At 40.5% G+C, this 23,974-nt stretch overlaps 1 protein-coding gene and 1 long non-coding RNA gene across 3 annotated transcripts in view; one reads left to right on the top strand and one right to left on the bottom strand.

Moving 5' to 3' along the window:
* The window catches only part of FRMD4B (FERM domain containing 4B), a 155,019-nt gene that overhangs the window by 76,420 nt on the left and 54,625 nt on the right, over positions 1 to 23,974 (top strand). For both annotated transcript variants that reach the window (XM_072420777.1, XM_072420776.1), the window contains exons 6-7: positions 8,167 to 8,223; positions 13,554 to 13,576. In XM_072420777.1, the coding sequence (XP_072276878.1) occupies positions 8,167 to 8,223; positions 13,554 to 13,576 (80 nt within the window). The remainder of the gene's footprint in view (positions 1 to 8,166; positions 8,224 to 13,553; positions 13,577 to 23,974) is intronic.
* Positions 1 to 23,974, bottom strand: part of LOC140337185 (uncharacterized) — a 105,268-nt gene that overhangs the window by 20,700 nt on the left and 60,594 nt on the right. The window lies entirely within an intron of this gene.

A 23,974-nucleotide genomic window follows, 5' to 3' on the forward strand; every position in this document is an offset into this window, starting at 1 on the left:
TCCCTCTCTGAGCCCTGCTGTCCTGAAGAACAGTGATGAGGTCTCAGTTTTGTGAATTGCACCACAGTAGGAGTGAATGGGGGCCCCATTGATCATCGAACAATCCTGGTGCAAGTGCAGCAGTATTGAAGATATTAAAAAAAACTATATATAGCTGTGCCTGGATTTTGGAATAAAATTAGACAGCGATTTTCGTGGTTTCCCAGCAGCTTGACGTTGTCAGGAGATCTCTGGAGACTGAAATATAAACAGTGCTGTCGTCTTCCTGGTACACGGATCCCTCGGATACAATAACATTTAGAATTTCCTAACTTCATGTCATCCCCCTCCGGACTCCTCACTGCAGGATCTGTAAAGGGCCCATTCACATCTTAGTAGTAGGGTAATGCACTGTGAAATGCACAGGTTACTGCGACACAATATTGAAAGGCCCCCCAAGTTAGTAATGGGAAGTAAAGCTGCACTGCAGCACAACAGGGCGCACATGCCGTGTATTGCAGTGTCCCATGCTACATAGAATACATTTATGCCGTAATGCGTTTTAATCATTTACAACCCAGGGGTCAATGGAACCCATTTCTTGCAAGCAGTTTTATTACCTACAACTGCTGCAAAAAATCGTTCCCTTTTTTTTGCAAGTGGTTGGGGATGGTAGCTGTGCCACGCATTTTATCACATGCAGCAAGTTTGCCACCCCAGCCACCTCCATAGACTTGAATTGGAACCGCTTCTCCTTTCTTATTCAAATTCCAGGACAAACCAAATGGTTATCACTTGTTAGGGCTCTTTGATTGAAAACTACATGGATGGCCCCTGCAGGTTGCATGGCAGACGGCTGCTATGTGGCCAGGAGCAGCAAACAGCACTGCAGGGCATAGCATGCGCACGTGTTGGCTTTGCACTTGTGGCAGCGGTGGGGTTTTTCCACCAGGCAAGGAAAAGCAACTGCATGGCTGGAAGCAACATGTTACCTCAAGGAACCATGCCAGAATCCCAAGACAAATGAATACAATGCACAAAATGCTTCCAATCTGCTCCCATTAGGTTGAATGGGAGTTGTTGAAAGCACAGTTAACAATGCAAGTCTGAAATTAGCCTTACTGCTCCTGGTTGCCTAATGGTTGCCAAAAGCTGCTCAAGATTTGTAGACGCAGGAGTCTTAAAAAGCCCTCAAGGATAAATCCATCCAATTTTTAAAAACATTTTCCTCAGAGATTGATTTAAATAATATGGGGTGTTTTTGCAGGCACTTCATTTTTTTTATAGGGTGACAACATTCTCACCCTGTCTCCCAACTGTTCTCCCACATTTTTTACTCTATCACTTGGTCCCCCAAAAGAGATTTAAAGTGGCTATTTCATCCCACATTAGACACGTCACAATACCACCCTGGGAAATGCCATGCAGCCTTTGCTGGGATACATGTAGAAAGGAAGATGCTGCAACTGGGAACACAGAAGATCTGCAAAAAAGTATGCAATAGTTTATGATACACAATGCTCAAGCAAACCAAATCCATCTGGTTGGATATCTGAAACAAACCCGGGCTCACCTCATCGTAATGCACTTAGCCTTTGGTAAATCCGGTGCTTATCGGCATTATTGCATAATATACAGTCAGGTGAATGGAAAAAGCAGAAGCAAAGTGAGGACATTGTAAAATACTAAATGTTCTTCAATATTTATTGCCTCACAGCGCCCTGCTGATAATTAGACCCTGGAAAACTCTGACTCTCCGGATCGCTCATACAGTAAGGAGTGGCCCATGTATGTTTACAGCACCCTGGTCTGGCAATGACAGTGTAACATTGCTTCCTGTAGGATCAATAGAATGACTTCCTTTATATTTCACAACTATAAACTACATTTCTCCCTTTGTCCCATTCACAGGATAATGGCAGGAAAGTGAAATGAGGATAAGGAGGAGAAAAATCCTATGGTGTGTCTCCCGGGGTCCTGTAATCAGGGCAACCCACACATGGATGGTACTGACAGTACCCCTAAAAATAAATAAACCAAAGTATCACATTTTCCCATAACTGAGCCCTTTAAGAAAGGCACTGAGCTCCTAATACTGATATTGATTGATATTGCTGATCATTTACATGCAGGCAGCTGGATCCAACCCCGCTCCATTCTGTCCATACAGGCTAATATAAACCAATAGGGGGCGCTACTCACAACCAATGAGAGCCAATGGGTCACCTCCTGCTGTTTAATATTACAACTGGCACTGGTAACTTTGTAAATAGAGCGAAGGTCTCCTATTGGCTTCTAAACCTGTTGAAGTAGGTGGGAGGGACAAAGTAACCCAATCAATGCTATTTAGAGCAATTTTCACTGGATTTGATGTTTTATTGACCCAAGCCTCTAATCTATTAAAATATGTCACAAAGGGCCTGATTTATTAAAGCCCTCCAGGACTGGAGATGAAAGAGTATCATAGGAGAACCTGGGTGATCCAGCACACATGGAATAGATTTCCTAAAATTGCTATTTGGCAAATGTGTTCAGTCCTGGACCTGATCCATTCTAGGTTTGCAGGATCACAGGGTTCTCCCATGATAGTCTTTCTTCTCCAGTCTTGGAGAGCTTTATTAAATTAGGCCCAAAGTGTTTGTGGCAGCTATAAAATCTTTTTTGTGGGCTGACAAAGCAGAGCATTTTTTGTGGTCTGTGCGGTGTCAGTCATGTCCAGGTTCCTTTAGCAAGACTTTCTTCTATTAAAGTCTCTTATAACCATTCTGTATTCCAAAGACAAGAGGGGGGATTACTCCCCTTGAGATAACACAAGAAGTGTGCACAGGACAATATCACAGGAAGTGTGCACAAGACAGATCTGACATTTTGCCATGACATGATACTTTTGCAAATATCAACCAGATATACTAAAAATGCTTTCAATTGTGTATATAACAGATCATAAGGGAGGAAAAAGGAGAAGTTAAAAGTATAAATACACCTTAAAATACATGTTTAAGACTAACATTAGCAGCTATGGGTGGAACCACAGATCCATAGATCTCTTGGATCCTACAGATCCTATTGGCACCTGTAGTGCCGAAAAGGAATCCATTCAATAGAGGTAGTCATGATGAGTAATGTTGGTGCTATATTATAACAGTTTAATGTTAATATTCTAATAAGAAACATTAGGATATACGGACAACCTTGGACTGCCAGCATCCAGTCTGTGTGTTCTAAAAGCTGAAAATTGATTTCTGCGTCAATAACTATTCTAATCAATTGCCCCAAAATAGATTTCCCTATGCAGAAAATGATCCCTACCCTGGCTCATAGAATCCCAGTCTGATTTGCTGCATTTTCTGATGCATTCAAACTCTCATGCTTAGCCATTCCAGGACACATTATCCTAATTACTATGCAGAGGTGTTTTTTTAAATTATAATACCTCTGATCTGCCACTTACTCCTCTGGAATAATATTAGAACACAGTAACTGCATTTTTCTGCATCTTCCCACCAAAATCATTTTGCTCTCCATAGGGTTTTGTTCCTACCAATACATTGCAGCAAACTGCCTTTTATATTCAAATAGAAACTTACAAAAGTCACAAAGTGTCCATTGTTTACTTAAAAAAAAGCTTTAAATCCATTATCAGCAGTAAAGGAGATGATTTACATTCAGGGTAATTCTTGTATATACTCAGACACTTTAGAGACCCCTTAAGGAGTTAATGAGAGATTATCAGTATTTGGAATTGACAAATTGTGTTTATATTAAAAGATAAAACACTTTGTCAATGTACCTCTGACAAATCCCCAACCACCAGCAGATCCATCAATTAACCTTTGGAGACCTCATGTCACAATCTGCTGTAATGCTTCTTTCAGGTTTTTCTTGTACAACCTTAATAAACCCAAGATTTGTCTTCATGCTGCAAAACAGAGAGAGGAGTGCGGGCCACAACACAAATTCTGCAACTCTTGCAGCTCGCAGTGTAGACAACACACCCTATAATAATTCCCCATTGTTACCTGGGTGTGGTAAACTTCACATGAACTGGTTAGGAAGGACAAAAGCCGACACCGGAGATTAATATCCCCTTAACGCTTTGTAGGCCGGTGCTCTGATCTGTAATGTAGCCGCAAGATGAAGGCAGGAACAGAACAAATAAAGAGAATAAAATGATAAATATTTAAGTGAATGAGCTGCTTTAACACAACACATGTTATTGCATGCTGTAATACATGTTAGGTTGGGTTCGGATTTACGCAGCCACATAGATGTGGTGTGCGGTGAGGTATGCAAGTCTATTTATGTGAATGAGCTGCCTACTGCATGGCAGAACCGCAACACAGTACATTCAATACCATGTGTTGCCGTATGACGCACCACTGGTCTGCATTGGGCCAGAATGAATGGCACCGTATCACTCCAGCACTTCTTGTTTTGTTTACCCATGCCCCGCAAAGCATGATACTGCATGCCACAGTACATGCATTGCAGTGTGATGCACCTCAGGTCCCCTGGCAAGGTGTGTTGGGATCCATGAGAATGAATGGCACAGCATTGTGCCAACATATCTTAAAAGTTCTACTTCTTACTGTTTATCCTTGCCCCAGAAAGCATGATACAGCATGCCACAGTACATGCATTGCAGTGTGATGCACCTCAGGTCCCCTGGCAAGGTGCGTTGGGGTCCATGAGTCCACAGCATTGTGCCAATGCTTCTTTTAAGGGCTACTTGTTACTGTTTGCTTTTGCCCTGCAAAGTTTGGTACCGCATGCCACAGTACATGAATTGCAGTGTGATGCACCATAGGTCCCCTGGCAAGGTGCGTTAGAGTCCATCAGAATGAATGGCACAGCATTGTGTCAATGCTTCTTATACGTTCTACTTCTTAATGTTTACCTTTGCCTGGCAGCACATGATACCACATGGCACAGTACATGCAAGGTCCACTGTCAAGATGCATTTGGTTATATCAAAATGAAGGGCTCCACAATGCACGAACACATTGTAATGATGTTACAGACCTTACATCTTTTTGTATGTCTTTGCACTGCATTGCTTGGTATATGTCATTGGTGCACCAACACTTCTTACAAACACTACTTGTTACCTTTTATGATGTTTCATGGTGACCTGGGATGCGTTAGAATAAACAGCGCCACAATGAACCAATGCTTTGCAGTAAAGTTTTTGATTTGTATATGTGATGCAGTGCAATGCAATACACCAAGTCCACTGCTAAGGTGTATTGGGGTGCTTCAGAATGAATTGCACCTCCCTGTACTTCTTACAAGCACTACTTTCCATTGTTTACACATTGCTCTGCAAAACTCTGTACTGCATGGCACAGTACATGCAAGGCGCACTGGGATGTACCACAATGCACCAACACTTGTTACAAGCATTACCTTTTCCTGTTTGCCTTTGCACTGCAATGTACAGTACATGTTGTACTATGAGTACCCCAGCAAGGTGTGTTGGGTGCACCAGAATGTCTGGCACTGCTGCAAACACTACGTGTTAGAAGCACTTATTCTTTGCACTGTAATGCACAATACTTGCAGTTTCTTTCCAGTGCAATGCATTGTAACACATGGCACATGCAGTACAATGCGCTGCAGTGTGATACCCCACAGGTTCACTAACAAAGTGCAATGGGGTGCATAGGAATGAACAGTGCAACACTTGTTCCAGGCATTTTTGTTTTCCTCTGCACTGCAATGCACAGGTACACAGGTTGAACCATGTATTGCGAAGCAGCACAGTTCCAAGGGCAAGGAAAATGAGGGTGCCCTTCAGAATTAATAGCACTGCAGTGCACCAACACTTGTTCCAAGCATTACCGTACCGCACAGATGTGAAACTAATGGCAATAGTGTGAATAGGCCCTGAGCATTTTTATTTCTGCATATAATTGGATGTGTGTTGCTTCCTTTTGTATCCCAAATGCTTCATTTTGCAACATTTGGTTCTAACAACAGAATGGGCAATTTTTGTAGTTTCTGCTCCTATCCAATGCAGCTGCTGATGATCATGTAACGCCAGCAATCTATGACTTTGTAGACCAGCATTGTAGCCAACTACATTACAAACCCAAATTATCGGAAAAAAAATAAGCAGAGAGATAAGCAGCTGCTAGAAATCTCTGTGATAATGTTTCCGATGTGACGCTGGCCCTCAGGGTATACAATATAATCACACTCACAGATACTGAGACCAAAATAGTTTGGTTTACACTAAATATTCTGCACTAGCAGCACGCCACATGAATTCTGGGTTTCAGAAAAATTTAAATATTGCGGATTTTGTATTTGAGCTCAGATAGATGCAGAATGATCTATATTTTCCAGTTGCTGCACTGCAGTGATGTAACCTGTCTTGGCTGTCCGCTTTCTCATTATACATCGGCCAAAACGCTAAAAGGGGGAATTTCTAGAAATGGAATTAAAATGCAACGATAATAGGATCTGTTACAGCGCTATGGTCTGCATAGAGACGTTTTTTAGCAGTTGCTGCTTCCTAGCTATAAATGTTATTTGAGATGACATTTTGTATTGTAAAGGAAAAGTGTCGCCAGGCTTTAGGAACTAAATTCCTAACTTGCAGTAATTGCACTCATTTCAACTGAAATCTCCCCATAAAATTGTATGTACTTTTATAAATGGTAATTAGACTTGTGTAGACTTCCAAAAAGCCATGTTGATGGGGTGCCATGGTCATGCATGTGATGATAGTAGACTCAGATCTATAGTATTCCCCTTCACTCCTCCAGCTACAAAATATTTAGTGATGGTTACATCTCCAAAATCCGCCCCTACCTGTCCCCAGAGCTTACCAAACTCCTTGTACACGCTCTTATCTCTCGTCTGGACTGCTGTAACCTCCTCCTCCCTGGTATTCCACTAACCCGACTCTCTCCTCTACAATCTATCATGAATGCTGCAGCCAGACTCATCCATCCTTCCCTCCGCTCCTCTTCTGCTGTATCTCCTTGTAGTTCTCTCCATTGGCTTCCATTTCACCTTAGAATCGAATTCAAGCTCCTGTGCTTTGCCTTCAAATCCCTACACAGTTCTTGTCCCACTTACATTTCTGACCTTGTAAAAAAATACTCCCCCAGCCGCTCTCTCCGCTCCTCCAATGACCTACTAATGACTTCCTCACTCATAACCTCATCACACGCACGGATACAAGACTTTTCCAGAGCTGCCCTAATTCTATGGAATGGTCTTCCTCATCTTATTCGCCTTGCTCCTACTTTCTGCTCATTTAAAAGAACACTCAAAACCAATCCTTTCAAACTCACCCACCAGTCTTCTCCTGTCTCTTAAAAAAACTCACCCGCCACTACATATCTCTCCTCCTATTGTGTGTTACTTCCTCCACCTCCTAGATTGTAAGCTCTTCTGGGCAGGGTTCTCTCCTCCTCCTGTTGCTGTCTGTCTTTCTCAACCCCTACAGCGCTGTGTAATATGTTAGCGCTATATAAATCCTGTTAATTAATATTAATAATATGGTTGGAGGAGCTGGGACAGCACAGAAAGTACTTATGTGCTTCAAGAAAAGAAAAGGCTGCAACATGCAAAGGGGGTTGTGCCAGGGAACTGACACTTTTATGGAACTTCTCCAAGTTCAAAGCCAAGTTGATAATTGTTTAAAGAAAAGAAGAACTGCAAGTAAGCATTAGCAATATGATAATTTTTGAAGTTAGTGACAAAAAATGTGGTTTTGCAAATGCATGTTAACATAAAAACTGTTTAAAGCATAGACATGTTGTTAAGACTTGGGCAGTTTTTACAAAGTTATCATTCAGTCTGCAGACATAAAACAACAGCAAGTCCTGGCTTTGTGTCCTCATGCACTTGTCTTTGAGTGGAACTTTATCTTTTAGCATCAGACCAGACCATTCCCAGGCAAGGGAGGGGGGGACTGTACAAACTTGGCTCATTTACTGCACACATGAGATCATCCTATGATTATAACATTGCATGTTCCTCACTTCTGCAGCTATTGTGATCTCTCCCTGAAGTGCTAACACCTTTACAGACAGCCATTCCCTCCATCCCCCCCCTTCATGGTGTGGAATGGTATCATCTGTTGGTGTAACACAACCTGTTGGTGTACAGTAGTGACAAGCATGTACTAGTGTGATCACTCAGCTACTATTGACTGATTCCTTGTCTTTGCAGGGGCAGATAGAAGTTAACAGCGAGACCGTATTCAAATTAGCCGCACTCATCTTGCAGGTAAGAATGATTGCATTCATTGTTTTTCTATTTAAAAAGCAAAGAATAAAAAGTTAGAGCTTTGCCGTGTACCTGTTCATGCATGGCGGATCTGGTGTGTCACCGTGATGACACCTGGATACCGGTTTGATTTTGTGTTTGTATACAAAGCTGTAAACATAAACAAAACATACAAATATTATTTTTCTTTGGCAAGAAGTTGATTTAACAGTGAGGGCTTTATTGGGCATTGGCCCAGGTGGTCTGCTGGAAGCCAGTACTACTGGAAACAGTATTTATATAGCGCCAACATATCACACAGCGCTGTACATTAAATCCATGTTGAATAGTGGCCGATTGATGCAATGAGGCTCAACATTTTTTAGGTTTGTATTGCGATTGCATGAACATTGCAACCCAAAGCAGTGGCAAGGATTCTGTTGCTGATTGTGGCAATCCGCAACCAATGGTATATACAGAAAAGTTTTAATTCTCATTTCATTTGTAACATGAGATTAACCCTTTTGCATCATATTGGTTTCAAGGTCAACAAGAACATTTATTATGGCCTTTTTAGCTTTGTTAATGAGCAGTCTCTAAGATGTTGTGTGCAGCTGGCAGCCAATCAGGAGCTTTCCTTAGTCGGCAAACTGATCAAAGCTGATTGGTCACTCTGGTTATAATGATGGCTGCAAATATCACAATTTCATTGTACAATCATCTTTAGAATACCAAGAACTATTTACTGCCTGGTTGTATAGAAATGAAATGTAAAGGTATGTTCCATATGGTGTAGATGTTAATACAATACCATATAGGAATTGTACAATCAGATTGTACCTTGTTGCATAGATAGGTTGAAAGATTACTCGATAAATTCAATCAAAAATGTGTGGCCAGCTTAATTGTTTAGGCTCTTTATAATGTACAATGAGCCTTTCTCAAATGTTTTTCTTCTGACGAAGCTTTGAAATAATTTTCATGTCTTGGGGAACCCTAATTTTGGGGGTTTAGTGGGAAAAAAAGCCTGTTAAATTGGTGGCCAGTGGAAGGAATTCCCCCCTGCAGTGGTTACCAGAATACCACCTTTAAAAACATTATTAGAGTCATGCATCTGGTTCTACAAAGTGGTGTTGGCCCCAGAACTATGCAGGCATCATCAAATGGGAGAATAATCAGCTTAGGGACCCCTAGCAGCCTCAGGAGGAACCCCGGGGTTCCATGCAACCTTGACTCAGAATGGATGGATTATGCTTTAGTAAAAGTCAATGAGGTGAATGAGGTTATTACATTACTTTGTGTATGAGTTGCTAGGTTTTCTTATGTATAAATGGTCATGGTTTATGCCTGGAGTACTGTAGCTTGCAAGCCAATGATCCATGAAGATAATAGGGGGCGGCCATTAAAATAGAAATCCGATTTATTTTGTTGAATTGTAGAACATGAAAGTCAAACTGCAATAAAATGTGTAATGGTTTAGGGGTAACTAGTACAGTAACTTCTTTTACTCACCCATTGTATAATGGTAAATACACAAAAAGGAGAAGGAAAGTCTTATTATCAGAACATGGAGGTTACATTTTATGATCTTGCCATGAAGGTTCTTGTTATGGGGTGGCAACTGTCTACCAGTTGTGTTGTCACTTGGTCACATTTTCCCTGATAGTGAATGGTAGCAAGAGTGCTGACACACATTACACATGGCCCACCATTGTTACCATCAGGAAAGCCATCCGGTACCTTAATGAGCAGCCAACGATGGAGAGTACACGTAGAAGGAAAGTGGTCAAGGCTGGAAAAGATCAGCAGCACTTAGATTTAGGAAAAATGAAATAGTTTAAAAAATATTTTAATGGTCAAACAATGTCCATGGTTTAGAATTTACAGTGCTTCCCTAAATAAAACTTCATCCAGCTAAGGTCTAGGTCGATGTTATCTACTGGACTCCATTAGTGAAGAGTAAAAATTGTTTTTTTTTGCTGTATATGTCACCACTGGGGAAAATTCTCCTTACTTCCTGTTCCATTGACTTCCTTTGTCACCCATAGACCCAAATGGTCACCCAGACAGGGAGGTAAAGATGGGTCATTAAAAAACAGAGATCAGATCTTTTGAGTGCCATCCACTCTACTTGGGTTTTTACTGGGTTCCTTTGGAAAACTTGCACCTTAAATCCTGTCTAGGTGACAGGGAAACAGCAAGTGAGTGGAAACCTTACTATCATAAAATCGTACAAAGGATGTCTTTGAAGATCCTCATTTATCCCGGTCATGGTGTATCTAGTAGCAGTAAGTCCCATTTCACCGGACATGTTCTTTAATGAAGGAGACCTTTCCCAAATTGTCAAAGCCCCTTCTTTTGTTCCTAAATCCATCAGGAACATTCTTTTAGAAATAATTTGTCAAAGCAGATGTTGATTGTCCAAGGAAGAAAAGAGGTGTGGAAAGCACTTTCTTATCAATTCATTCCAAGCTCACTAAATTTCTATTGGGCTTGAAGTCATGGCTGCAACGTAGGAACCCATCTCCATGTCTTTTCCTGACTCTTCTGCAATATGGTAGCCCTGCAAAGGTTCCAAATAACTTCTAACCTTGTAGTTTATGTTCTGGCTCTACATACAATAGGTTGTCTTTTATACACCACATTATGGAATGTACATTTCCCCTATCTCTAAAAGTTCTGAAGATTCACTTCCCTGGTGGTCTAGGACTAATGAATCCAAGATTCTACACCTTGATGGGTCTCCTATTTAGCGAGGGGCAAACAGGGTTTTTTTTTGGTTTTCTTTTTCAATATGACAGGTGTGCTTTAAATCTACGGACAATTTACATTCTTTGTTATCTGTGTACATTCAAACACAATTTGTTATTCCACAATGCTTTGAGATAGGGCACCATTTATTTAAAGCCTGCTGGGTGTTTGAAAGATGCAGCAAACTTGTAGATAAGATTTTCTTTGACGCCCTGATCTGGTGACATATTTTCCATTCCTGAGTAGTAAGATCTCTGCACTGATGAGACACAAGTCCTATGAAGTCTATCAGAAACAAGTGCTGCAGTTTTGTATCTGTCTGTAGACTGACCAGCCCTCCTCTTACAAGCAGCAAGCTTATAAATATTTAATTCTGCATAGTGTACAGGTTGTGAGTCAGCCCGAAGATATAAATATTTCATCACCTCCTTACTCTGGTGTGGCGGAGGTAGTTTGTTTACAGGATAGAGATCAGAATAGGAGAATGTCAGTAAATGTTACTGACATATATCATACCTTGTTTTAACTTTTCAGTTTTCAGCAGAGATACTGGCTTTGATTCACCAAACTGCAAAAGTATTGAAGTCATGCTAAAGCCAACCTGTGCCATCATGCAGAATAAAGAAACAGGTTCATTTTGTCACCTTTCACACTTGTGATTGTAAGCCACACCGTAAGATGCTTCCAGATTACCATTAGCACGTATTGGCTTTGTGTTTGTGGTTACAGCACAGTTTTTGCTCCAGAGAAGGAAAAGAAACTGCATGGCCAGAACAGACACCCAGGAACTGTTCTGCATCCCCAACAAAATTCAACAGCAAAAGCTGGACAAGATGGTACCCAATTGCTCTATTTGGTTCAATGGGAGCATTTGGGAGCGCTGGTCTATGCTGCAGCCAACCACAAGCCTGAAACGGGTCTTTAATGTGGCCCTACCAGCTGCACATACACACCTTCCTTGTTCTTCTCCACCAATTCCTCACTTGTTCCTTGCAGGTGACAGCAATGGAGCCATTGGCCATTAAGGCTTTCAGCGCTCCTTTACCAGCCTAAACAGGGGCACTCAAGGAACCACGGTGCTCCAGTAGGAGAGAAACTGACTATAAAGATGCTTTTGAAACTTGCTTAGTCCTAACCTGTCCAACAGTTCCCCAATATCTATGCCTGGCTTGCTAACCAGTTTTGCTAATACAATTTTAATAAAGGGACTGTTGCAACAGTCTACCAGAACTGGATTTTTTTGTACATGTCTTCTATTATATATGTCATCCTTCTTTTTGTTTCATTTGCCCTTTTCAGATAATTAAACAAGCGATCTTGTTGTTTCCCACCTGTTGCCCTTTTAGGATGATTACATTGAAGAATGCATATGACTGAAGAATAGTACTAAACAATGTGAGGATTGCACATCAAATGGAGTGACAAAGAATTCATTAATATATAAGCAGCAAATAGTGGAATTGGGAGGGGGAGCTTGTTGCTGGTTAACAAAGAGAGTGAGCACTAGGGAAGCAATAGCTATTAGAAATGAGGACCTCTTTCAATACAATTTTTTCTAAATTTAAGTAGAAACAGTGGCCAGTTTACAAAATGAGGTAGCCAAAAACCTTCTGCAAAGTGTGGTCCTTCTTCAGTTTATGGAAGTGCCAACTTGGAGAACTAACATAATGAGAAAAAAAGGATGTAACCTGTAAAACTGGCTGATGGGAGGTTAGCATGGCTCTTCTTTTAGTGGTTTAGGAGAGGTCCAGCGTAAAACCCTATTTGCTTCCATAATACTTTAGGCAGCACCACCCCTTATAAATTGGACCCTTCTATTAAAGCATGTCAAGACCTCTCAAGGTTTCACAACAACCTAGGAACTTGGCTGACCAAAGTGGTAAATACACAACTGTTGGAGAGTTGCTTGTTCTAGATCAGTGTTTCTCTACCAGGGTTCTGTGGCACCATAGTATTCTTCTAGAGATTGCTAGAGGTTCTTTGAGCAATGAGCAAGCTGCGCCTCCCAGGTCAGTTTACCTGACACCAATTACATTTTTAACCATCTGTACGGGTGACATTTTTCCCACTGACCACCACATCAATGTACTTGTAGTTATTATTAATATTGCCAGGGGTTCTCAAGACTGGTAAGTTTTTTTTCAAGGGATACTTCTAGTTATAAAAGGCTGTTCTAGAATGTTGTAAGTGCAGAACTATGTAAGCCATAATGTTGATCACCTCTTGGTTGTTGCCCTATAATTCTGTGAAATATACCATTGAAAGTATTTTGCTATATGTGTTCATGAAGTGTATAATTATTCCTGTTGAACTTTGCAAAAAAGAAAGCTCATAACAGTTTATTTAGTTTATGTTTCATTCTTATAAATTACCATTGCTGCCGTTTGTATTCATACTTGTCCTAAGGTGACACCATTTCTCCATCGATCTAAGGTTCTTCTTTGAGAACAGGAAAGATGTTACTGGCAGAATTAACAGGTGAAAATAAAGGCAAAAAAAAGCTATAGCAGTCACTTTATTTAAGAACAGACAAGCCATATTCAATTTTTGTTCTTGGGTTCAGAAATATTTTAACTTTTTTCTTCTGTTTTCATTTGCAGGAGGCTCGAGGAGACTACAGCAGGTAATTAATCACAGTCTCTTTTGTCTTGTAAATTCTTGCCCTGCATTGGTTTGTCAATGGTAGGCACACATGCCAGAGTCTCCTCCAGACGCAGAGTCTCCCCCCAGGGCACCTAAAGCTGTGCCTGTGGAACAGAGGGAGAAAGGTCGGCAGACGGGAAGGGGGCGGCTGGGGAAAATGTGCTGTCAGTCCAAAAATAGGCTTGGATAAGATCTCCTAGGTTTCAGCCCAAAATACATCAGCTGAGTGCGACGCCAAGTGCTTTTGAGCTGTCTGTCATCTTGAGGTTTAATTAATTCCCTGCTTGGTTATTATATTCTTAACTTCAGGTCTTGCAATGAAAAAAAAGCTTCTGTTCCAATGCTGGATCATAAGTTTGGAGCTTTTTTTTTCTGGAGTTTTCTCAAAGAGCCAATTAACCCAAATTGCAGCTTAGATCTAAAACAGATCATTTAAAACATGTATAAACACAATACAATGTAACACTGAAATTGTCATATTTGCACCTTTTTAGTCTGGTAAAAATGCCATTGAATGTGTTGTCTACCTTTAGAGGCGTACAAAACACTTCTTTGATTTTTTATGGCTATGAGGAGTGGATGGGGGTCTTCTGTAGTGTAAATTAGGAGCAAACGGCCTAGGGTGACATTTCTCCTTCTCTATAGATACAATAGGGTGGATGAGCATTGAAGATGAAAAGTGGATCACAGGGTAAAAATTTCCCTGTCCCTGTTCCCTTGCAGAGCACCACCATCTTCTTCTTTCTTGTAGAGGAGCTTTTGGTATCTTGATTCACCGGGCTGGGATGATGCACAGGAGTCTATTCATTCCTGGCACACTCAGGAGAGCCCTGATTGCAAGGTATCCTGGCACCAAAGCCGATGATGCACATGCACATTTTTTTGCCAGATACCTGGAGAGATCAGGCACATAGGAGAGATAATTACATCTCCTGTCCCTTTCTGCAATAATGACCTGCCTCATCATGTATCCTTAACAGAGGAACAAGGTAAACTAATGCAGCCATGGGTTCTTGGGTCACTTTTTAATTATATAGGCAGCAGAGGATGTCTTGTTCTGTGTGGCTCTATGTGTGCCCTTTGCATTGGCCCACTTTGGGTGCCAGCACAGCAATGCCAGAGGGATTATGTCCACTGCTCAGTTTATAAACTGCTTAGGGAGAAGAACCGTTTTCTTTATTATTGTCTGTTAATGAACCATTTTGTTTTCTCTGTACTCCCCAGAGATAATGAAATCTCTATGACATTGATACTGTTCCTTTGCAGTAATGTAGTTTAGGGAGAGTCTATTGGGATAAAATATACAAAAGTGGCTCAGCGCCTGATATGGTTTTCTAAGAACGAACAGCCCTAATTAGGCTGCCTGCACACACATTGTAAAGTTGTTCTTTAACTTTTCGTTTTGTTGAACTTACTCTTGCCCTGCCCCTTCCGCGTGCTTTGGACTTTAGTATATAATAGTCAGCACGAGGCTCAGAAATTGCTGGTTTACACTGAGCTTTTTTATGGCTGTGTTTGCCCTTTAATTTACTTTCTCCTTAACAAACATGCCGGCCTCCAGGAACTGAAGTCTTAGAGAAAACTTTTATACTTGAGGTGGATTAAGCACAACACATTGAGCAAATATGGATCATAAAGGTCAATCACGGGCCTGTTAATGATTCATCCAGTTCCTGCTCTCACTGTCAAAGTGAAGGGCTGATAAGGGAAGGGAAAGACCTGCTGCCCACACAGTGTCCATGGCCTGGCAGATTATTATTCCATGACCATTTGAACTTGAGACCCAACTAACTCCATTACTAATCATTACAAATGCACGTTCTAACCCACACTACAACAATATATGTTCAAATTGTTAGCTGGCACCAAGTATGTCTTGGTATTTTTTATATTTTCCTGTTGTGATTTGCATTAATCATTACTTTTAATTTGTATTCTTATTTTCTGCTATCAGATTTTATGCTTTTTTTGTGTTAAAAGCTCAATAGCTCAAGTTAACCAATTGGTGCAATAACTCCTCCCTTTTTTTGGCTTGTCCAATAACACAGCTTCATGGATGAGTTCAAAAGCTCAAGTTGCAATTGTATACAAGCAAGTGAATACGCAGTGACAGCTTCTACCTCTTCCTCTTTGAGCCAGCCCAATAAAATAGATCTTTACAACTTTACAATCGGAGAGATGGAGTCTAAAAGAAAGCAGCTTCTGTTGTGCACTTTTGTCTGGAATACACCATCAATCCATTTTTTATACCAAAATTGTATATAAATAGTATCTGAAATGCAAAAACTAGACCCTTTAGCGACAGTTTATTTTCAGTTTTAGTTTTTTTTACATGAGCTCTACCTTTTATCATTAAAAAAAAATATCCTGGAACACAGTTCAGGGACTTTTTTCTAGGCTGAGGTCAGTTTGATGTAGGCAGGTAGATATGCTAGATGATTGTCATCCAAAGTAAAAGGTCAAGCGGGCGAAAATCTAGCATGTGTACTGCGATTTTCCTACAGAGAAAAGCACAATGGGGTGCCACTCGCTCGTCCTCGCCCCGTTTCCATAGAACAAAATGGAGTTGTGTGTACAGTGTTTGTCCTTTTATCTGTCACCGGAAATGATCACTGTGCAGCAAGTTAAAGTGGGAGGCAGCAGCTAATCTGTGTCAGACTTTTTTTGAAAGCAGCCAAGAACTTCACCAGGATTACATAACTGGACATAAAAGCAAATGAAAGTATTGGCAGGTGGTGTATTGTGAGATACTAAACACCTGGAAGTGTCTTATATTTCATAGTATAAATGCCCCTAACATGAAAAAAATCCATCCTATGACAGGTTCACTTTATTCCCAAGCATGTGATTCGGCAAGCAAGGGTTCTGCCCTTCACAGCCACTCTTCCTTCCATCAATAGTGAACCTGCCTCGGAGTTGTGTCACATCGGAAATGACTTCAACATTTGTCTCCGTTATCTCAGAAAGCAGATTAGGAAATATCGATTTGTAGAAATCAATTAGTGGATGAAATGACGATGTTGGTTTAAAGGCTCCACTATTCCTATCTCAATTACAGACACATTTTTCTTTTCTCTACCCTAACCTGTACTTTGCTGTTTTATTTATCACATCGAGAGTCAACCAGTGGTTGGAAGCTGTCTCCATTGGGAGATTGACGCATGCAGTGCACCCAATGTGCGCATGATATCGTGTAAACATGTGCTAGACCAGGGGTCCCCAACCCCTGGTCTGGCCGCTGAACCCCCCGAGCAGGGTTAGACAAAGGACCCTGCTTGGGGGGGGTGCCCCAGTCAGAGCCACAGATCATGTCTCCTGTACGCATCCCCGGCTCAGGGTGTTGGCCAGGTTCTGGCATCATGATGTCACTCTGGGGGAAGTTTCTTCTCCTTTGAGTGACACTCGGCTCCCCACACTTGCGCATTCTGGAGTCTATAAGATTAGTGGTCCATGTGCCCCAAAAGCTTGGGGACCACTGTGCCTAACCCATTTCTGGTGCAGGGTTTTCCACCAGCAGCAAAGACAACAATCTGCTTTCTTGCCAAAGAAAATCATCCAAAATGTAACCACAGCCAAACAGCCCTACGAACTATGCATTGGTGGCCATGTCTCAAGCTTAACACTACTTAACACCTCTAAGGCCTATTTACTATATTTCACCCAGTCACTTAAATGCCATCATCTGGAAAGGTGCCCGTCTATCCAATCTGTTCATCCACCACTCATAAGATGGTGCCATGGTATGATTGACAGCCTCACTGGGACAGCTGTTCGTGAGCATAGAACAACCCTGGAGCAGTAGAAAAGTGTTAATTTGGAAGTTATGCTATTCAAGCCAATCTTGCAAGGCTTATTTTATGTCCAGACATGGTTGAAAACAAACATGCCACTAAGACATGGAACCAGCAGAATTTTTAATTATAGAGTCTTGGTAGACAGAAGGCATTCATAGTCAAACAAACCATAGACTGTGTGTTGTAGATAGGGATTACTAGGCACTGATCCATCAGACACCATTTGGAGGCAACAAAAAAATGGCAGGGTAATTATTATATAAAAATATAAAACCTTAAGAAGGAGAGGTAGATGGGATGATGAGCGTCTGCTGCCCATTGTGCTTGCTTGTCCCGGTAAGGGAATAAGAGGTCATAATAGGATGGAGTACAGTTTTGATACCCGTCCTGAGCCCCTGAGAAATATTTTGATCTGTAATTACACGATAACATTGTAAGGAAAGTTAATAATTAAAGTATTTTATGTTGGGAAACTTGTACTTAGATTAACAAAAGATTCATTCAGAATACGTTGCTGTAGAAGAACAACACATCAATATTTTCCAAGGTTCACTGCTGTCCAGCTAAGGCTATAATAACCTGATCTTACAATGTGCTTTTTAAATCCCATCAAGGTCAGCTGTCCGAAATTAAATATTTCACAACAATCTTTTTCGGTGTTCCTCAGGTGAAGGGTATGGGGTGCTATTGTAATCTTGCACCTTAGAGTTTTCCTAATGTCTTTTTATGTGTGTATTGATTGAAGGGTGATATGTCAAGCATCAATGCTCCAATAACTTTAATTAAATTGGTTTTGATTGATGGGGCAGATCTATAGTGGCGTATCTGCGCCAACCTTTTGATTTCGCAGTTTTCTATAAGAATAACCAGATAATGATAAAATAAAAATTAGAAGATAAAATTAAAAATGGGATAGCAAAATTGTATACAATTTTATGCTTGGGTACAATATGGTAATGATATTGTCCAAACTTGTTAATGAGCTTATTGGTAGAGAAAAAATCTTTACCGCCATTAGAATATGCAAAAAGGCAATGGTTGTTCTCTTCTATGCCTTCTTATGCTGTAAGATATATGAATGAATTACTCCATAGTGCCTGCAGCTACAGAGGTTAGTATGGGCTTGTTTTAGGATATGATGGAAAAATATATAAATATCTATGTCCATAGTCTAGCCATAGATATGTTATACCTTCATATATAGATAAGATAATACCTTTTTGTATATAGATCTGTTGATTCTCTCCAGGGTCTGTTATTCTGCAGTACAATTGGATAACAAATATGCTCGCCTTTCAGATAGGATAGTCTTGGATGGATAGGATTAATTGGATTTTAAGTAAAAGAATAAACAAATTGAAACTTGTCTGCACACTTGAAACAGCTAAGTTTTCTTTTGGAAACCGGTTAAACCATATAAATAAAAGCCAATTATTGTAAGAAATCCAAGGGGTGTCATGTGGTTTATCCCATTTTTGCTGGACATCTTGGTCACATGTCTGAGAAAATGAAAAATTGAGCAATGGGAAATAAAAGAAATACACTGAATACTTTCATTGCAGATATTACCATGCACAATATTTTAGTATGATAGGCTTACAAGTAGTAATTTTTTTTTTATATTGAGATCTGTACATTAAACCAAAGAGAACAGAAGGAATTTGGTTTCAAAAGATGGGCCATTGGGAGTCAATAACACAAAACCAAGAGATGCTTTCCATCCACGCTCAACCTTTTATCTCTATTTTGTTTGTGTGCACAATAACATTTACCCTGATCCACCCCTAATGATAGCCGCCTTGTCTCAGACATTAAATAAGCACACAATTCAGGAAAGTGCAGATGAAGCATGTAGAAAATGATGACATAAAGAATACAGAAATATGTAGACGTATGATGTAGGCTTCTTGGCATGTACCATATTACCATTCTAGACACAATTAGGGAGGCATAACCTGTCTTATGGTGTGATCTATGACAACGTTATCAGCTGGCCAAGAACCAAGATTTGTAAGAGGCGCGGCTATTTTTAAATAGGGGGGTCTACATGCTTGTCACAGCAACAAAACATTGGCATCTACCCAGTCCTCACCACAACATTAGAAAGCCGCATGAATGACCTAATACGAGACGTAGCACTTCAACAAAAAAAAAGTGTGGAGTCAGCGTGTTGGATAATTACAGGGATATTCTTGGCACATCATGGAATGTATTCATCATAATTGTATAATAGTTGGCTTGTTTTATGAGAAAATTGCTTGAAAATTAAAAGTAGAAATGATTCTTGATTTGATTGAAATGGCTATGTGAGTCATTACGTCATATTTTATATATAGCACTATATAAGTATTCTCTGCACCAATTGTGCAGAGCCAAGGTTTTTTTTTTTTTTTTTTCATTGCACGCCGAAAGATTGATATTGGTAAATATTAAAAGTATACAGTTCAGGCTGTGTGTACCAATTATCAAGCAAATTCATTTGGAAGCTCCAATTTGTCATATGATTCACCCCAATTCCACCCTACAATAGAAAGGGCAGAATATCACACGTGTTTACAGTATTTTGGGACTTCTGATTAATGGGCAATCTGCTCGTTTGGGTTAAACCCTGTAGAGATATCAGATAATTGTGGCTTGAAATTACCTTTTATTATTAAAAGTCTGTCCCTCAAAGGAGCTCACAATCTAATGTCCCTACCATAGTCATATGTCTTTATTACAGTCTAAGGTCAGTTTTGGGGGAAGCCGATTAATCTAACTGCATGTTTTTGGAATGTGGGAGGAGACTGGAGTACCCCGAGGAAACCCCTACTAACACAGGAAAAATCTACAAGCTCAATGCAGATAGTGTCCTGGCCAAGATTCGAACCTGGGACCCAGCGCTGCAAAGGCCAGAGTACTAACCACTGAGCCATCTTACTGCTAGGGGACCTGACCTTTTGTGAACTAACACAGCACATCCTTCCTTCATGGTGAAGGAAAAGTGAGCAGCACCCTGCTGGGCTCTATAGGAGTGCATAGTAGTCTCCAATAGTCGTTCATCTGTCCTTCATGGTGGATTGATGAATGACATGTGAGGGCCACTTTACACATCAGATTTGCACCCAAGAGCACGAATACTCATCTAGGGTGAGACACATCTGAGGTGCGTGTATGTAGCTTTAGTATAGAGAACACTGTAGGACATAAAAGCCAGCAGAAAAGGGCTATAGTATGCAGGAAGGTAGTAGGGGGAAGGGTCAGCTATCTGATGCACTTGGATGTGTCGAATACTTGCAGCAGCTTGTAAGCAGCAAATCTATGGCATTTAAACACATGTAAATGTAAGCATAGAATATTTTCCTTTGCAGCCAATGCTTTTACAAGTGGTCTTGACCTCTGCTCTAGTAGCTGCCAGCACCATCCTCAATTTTCAACAGATGTAACACATCAGTTGAGCTATGGGAGAGAAAGTAAAATCAAAAGTGAAAAACTTGGGCTGCAAGATTAAAGTATGAATTACTCCACAATGACAGTAACTACAGAGGTCAGTGAGTGCTTGTTTTAGTTATTCACTGCTTGTTAAAAATATATAAATATTTAAAAAGTCATTAAAAGTCTGTCCCTCAAAGGAGCTCACAATCTAATGTCCCTACCATAGTCATATGTCTTTATTACAGTCTAAGGTCAGTTTTGGGGGAAGCCGATTAATCTAACTGCATGTTTTTGGAATGTGGGAGGAGACTGGAGTACCCCGAGGAAACCCCTACTAACACAGGAAAAATCTACAAGCTCAATGCAGATAGTGTCCTGGCCAAGATTCGAACCTGGGACCCAGCGCTGCAAAGGCCAGAGTACTAACCACTGAGCCATCTTACTGCTAGGGGACCTGACCTTTTGTGAACTAACACAGCACATCCTTCCTTCATGGTGAAGGAAAAGTGAGCAGCACCCTGCTGGGCTCTATAGGAGTGCAAAGTAGTCTCCAATAGTCGTTCATCTGTCCTTCATGGTGGATTGATGAATGACATGTGAGGGCCACTTTACACATCAGATTTGCACCCAAGAGCACGAATACTCATCTAGGGTGAGACACATCTGAGGTGCGTGTATGTAGCTTTAGTATAGAGAACACTGTAGGACATAAAAGCCAGCAGAAAAGGGCTATAGTATGCAGGAAGGTAGTAGGGGGAAGGGTCAGCTATCTGATGCACTTGGATGTGTCGAATACTTGCAGCAGCTTGTAAGCAGCAAATCTATGGCATTTAAACACATGTAAATGTAAGCATAGAATATTTTCCTTTGCAGCCAATGCTTTTACAAGTGGTCTTGACCTCTGCTCTAGTAGCTGCCAGCACCATCCTCAATTTTCAACAGATGTAACACATCAGTTGAGCTATGGGAGAGAAAGTAAAATCAAAAGTGAAAAACTTGGGCTGCAAGATTAAAGTATGAATTACTCCACAATGACAGTAACTACAGAGGTCAGTGAGTGCTTGTTTTAGTTATTCACTGCTTGTTAAAAATATATAAATATTTAAAAAGTCACAACCTAGCTATAGTTCTAAGCTGATTTTACACACTGTATAAAAATCTTATAGTATAAAATATTATTATACTATAAGTATAAAATCTAGTTTCTGTGTAAATTGTCAATAGACATTGGTATGTAAACAATGACCCTTGCCTTAGTTGTGCATGTGATGGTCTGGGAAGACACCACTAGCACAATTCTAATTTTTAGACAATAGTAGCAACTAGTTGGAAAAGTGCAATGCAGTGATTGTTTTTCCCATGAACGTTTTCCAGGGATTGTGTGAATAAGTCATTGAGTTCCCATAATAATACAAACATTTCCTGAACCAACCTTAAGTACACCGCTGCATTATTCCATTTTGGATGCTGCAAAGAGTATATTATTGTTGTGAACAAAAACCTAGTTAAAGATATTGTAATGACTACTCAATACATAGATAATGCGTCTGCTAAGTACTAAATCCTTGTAGATAATGGGAACAATTTAGGCTGGTATGTAAAGTGGTTTGTCAGTGTCTACTATCTGAAGTAGAGTGAATTGCTATTCATACTCAGATAGAACATGACCTTGGTGTTTGCTATGCCACATCCAGATACCAAAGAGGCATTTACTAGTCATTTGTAACCCAAAGTGGCCCAGTCTGGCTTCCTTAGACGAAACCTGCCCTTCTGGCTTAAAAAGTTCACCAAATCAGAAAGTTTCAGCAGCAAGATTACAACTCCTATTCTTCACTGCCTTGAAGTAATGCATTACAACTAACTAGGTAAAGTCTGAAAGGGGATTAACCCATTGACCTAAACACACAGAAACCAACAAACCTGATTGTTTTCACCCAGACTGTGAGAATTCCATTTTTTTTAATCTCTGTCTAAACAAATTTTGTTCTTATGACTAATGCTGGACATAGTTGGTAATTTGTCTTGTAGAGAGCTTTGGGTGGTGACTCATCTGTCCATCCAATCTCACATTGGGCCTGTTAGATTTTTTTTTTTTACCCCTAAGCTATACTTTTGGTAGGCATGAGCCGATGTACAGTGAATTCCTTACTCCTTTACTGTCAATGGACATAGAACAAGTAGTGTCGGGATTAAAAAACGAATCTACAATGACTGGTGGAACACTTCTGAAGCTTAAGAATGTTGGTTATTGACCCTTGGACATCTGTTGGCCCAGTGGGTCTCAATATTGATGCAAACACTTATCAAATCTTCATGTTTGCAATAGGACCACTCTTCTATAGAATAACCAGTTAATTTGCCAAAGGAATATAATTTAGGTATCACATAACCGGCACCTGATCCATTCCATTACCGACCAGCGTTCTGAAGACCTTTCTCTTTGACCTTTGTTTTCTAGCTGTAATTATTGTCCATTGACGTTGATAAAGATTGTTTGGTTAGATGAGATGGTCCTCTTCCTATCCAGCTGGTTTCCACCTCTGGCAGTATCAAACACCAACTGGAAAACAGCTGTGGAAGGTGAAGGTCAACTGGGCAGGTTGCAGTAATTGCTACTTTGATGTCTCCTCCTGTGACCCCTCGCATTGGCCTTCATAGCATGAGCATTCAATGTTCAGAGAGAACGAATGGTATGTATGCACAAAACAAGGCAAAAAAAACACTTGGAACAGATCTAATATACACAAGGATATCCACTTTCAGTTTTGTGCTCTACTGACCAGAAAGTGATTGGAATGCCAAATAGATTTGGTCAATTGTCCGCACACCTGACTCAACCTGCTTACTTTTGATCAATATTTACCAACATGTCCGATAAAGGACCAATATATACTAGGTCTTGGATTGTTTCTGCTTTTCCAACAACATCAGCAGCATTTGAACTAATTATATGCGTAAGTTGAGCCACAACGATTTTGTGTTTTAGAGTGGGGAAGGATTAGGCCCTTTTAGGACTTCTGGTTGACTTTTCAGGTAAAAAACTCACTGTTCGCTACTTTCAGACGTCCTTCTTCAATGATCCATGGTGTTTGACAACCGGTTTAGAGGTTGAGTACTGTGGAGGTGTAGTTCTGGATCCGGAGAAGGAAATGCATTTGAGTGGCCAGAAG

Source organism: Pyxicephalus adspersus, chromosome 8 (genome assembly GCF_032062135.1).
Source record: "Pyxicephalus adspersus chromosome 8, UCB_Pads_2.0, whole genome shotgun sequence".
Taxonomy (NCBI): Eukaryota; Metazoa; Chordata; class Amphibia; order Anura; family Pyxicephalidae; genus Pyxicephalus; species Pyxicephalus adspersus.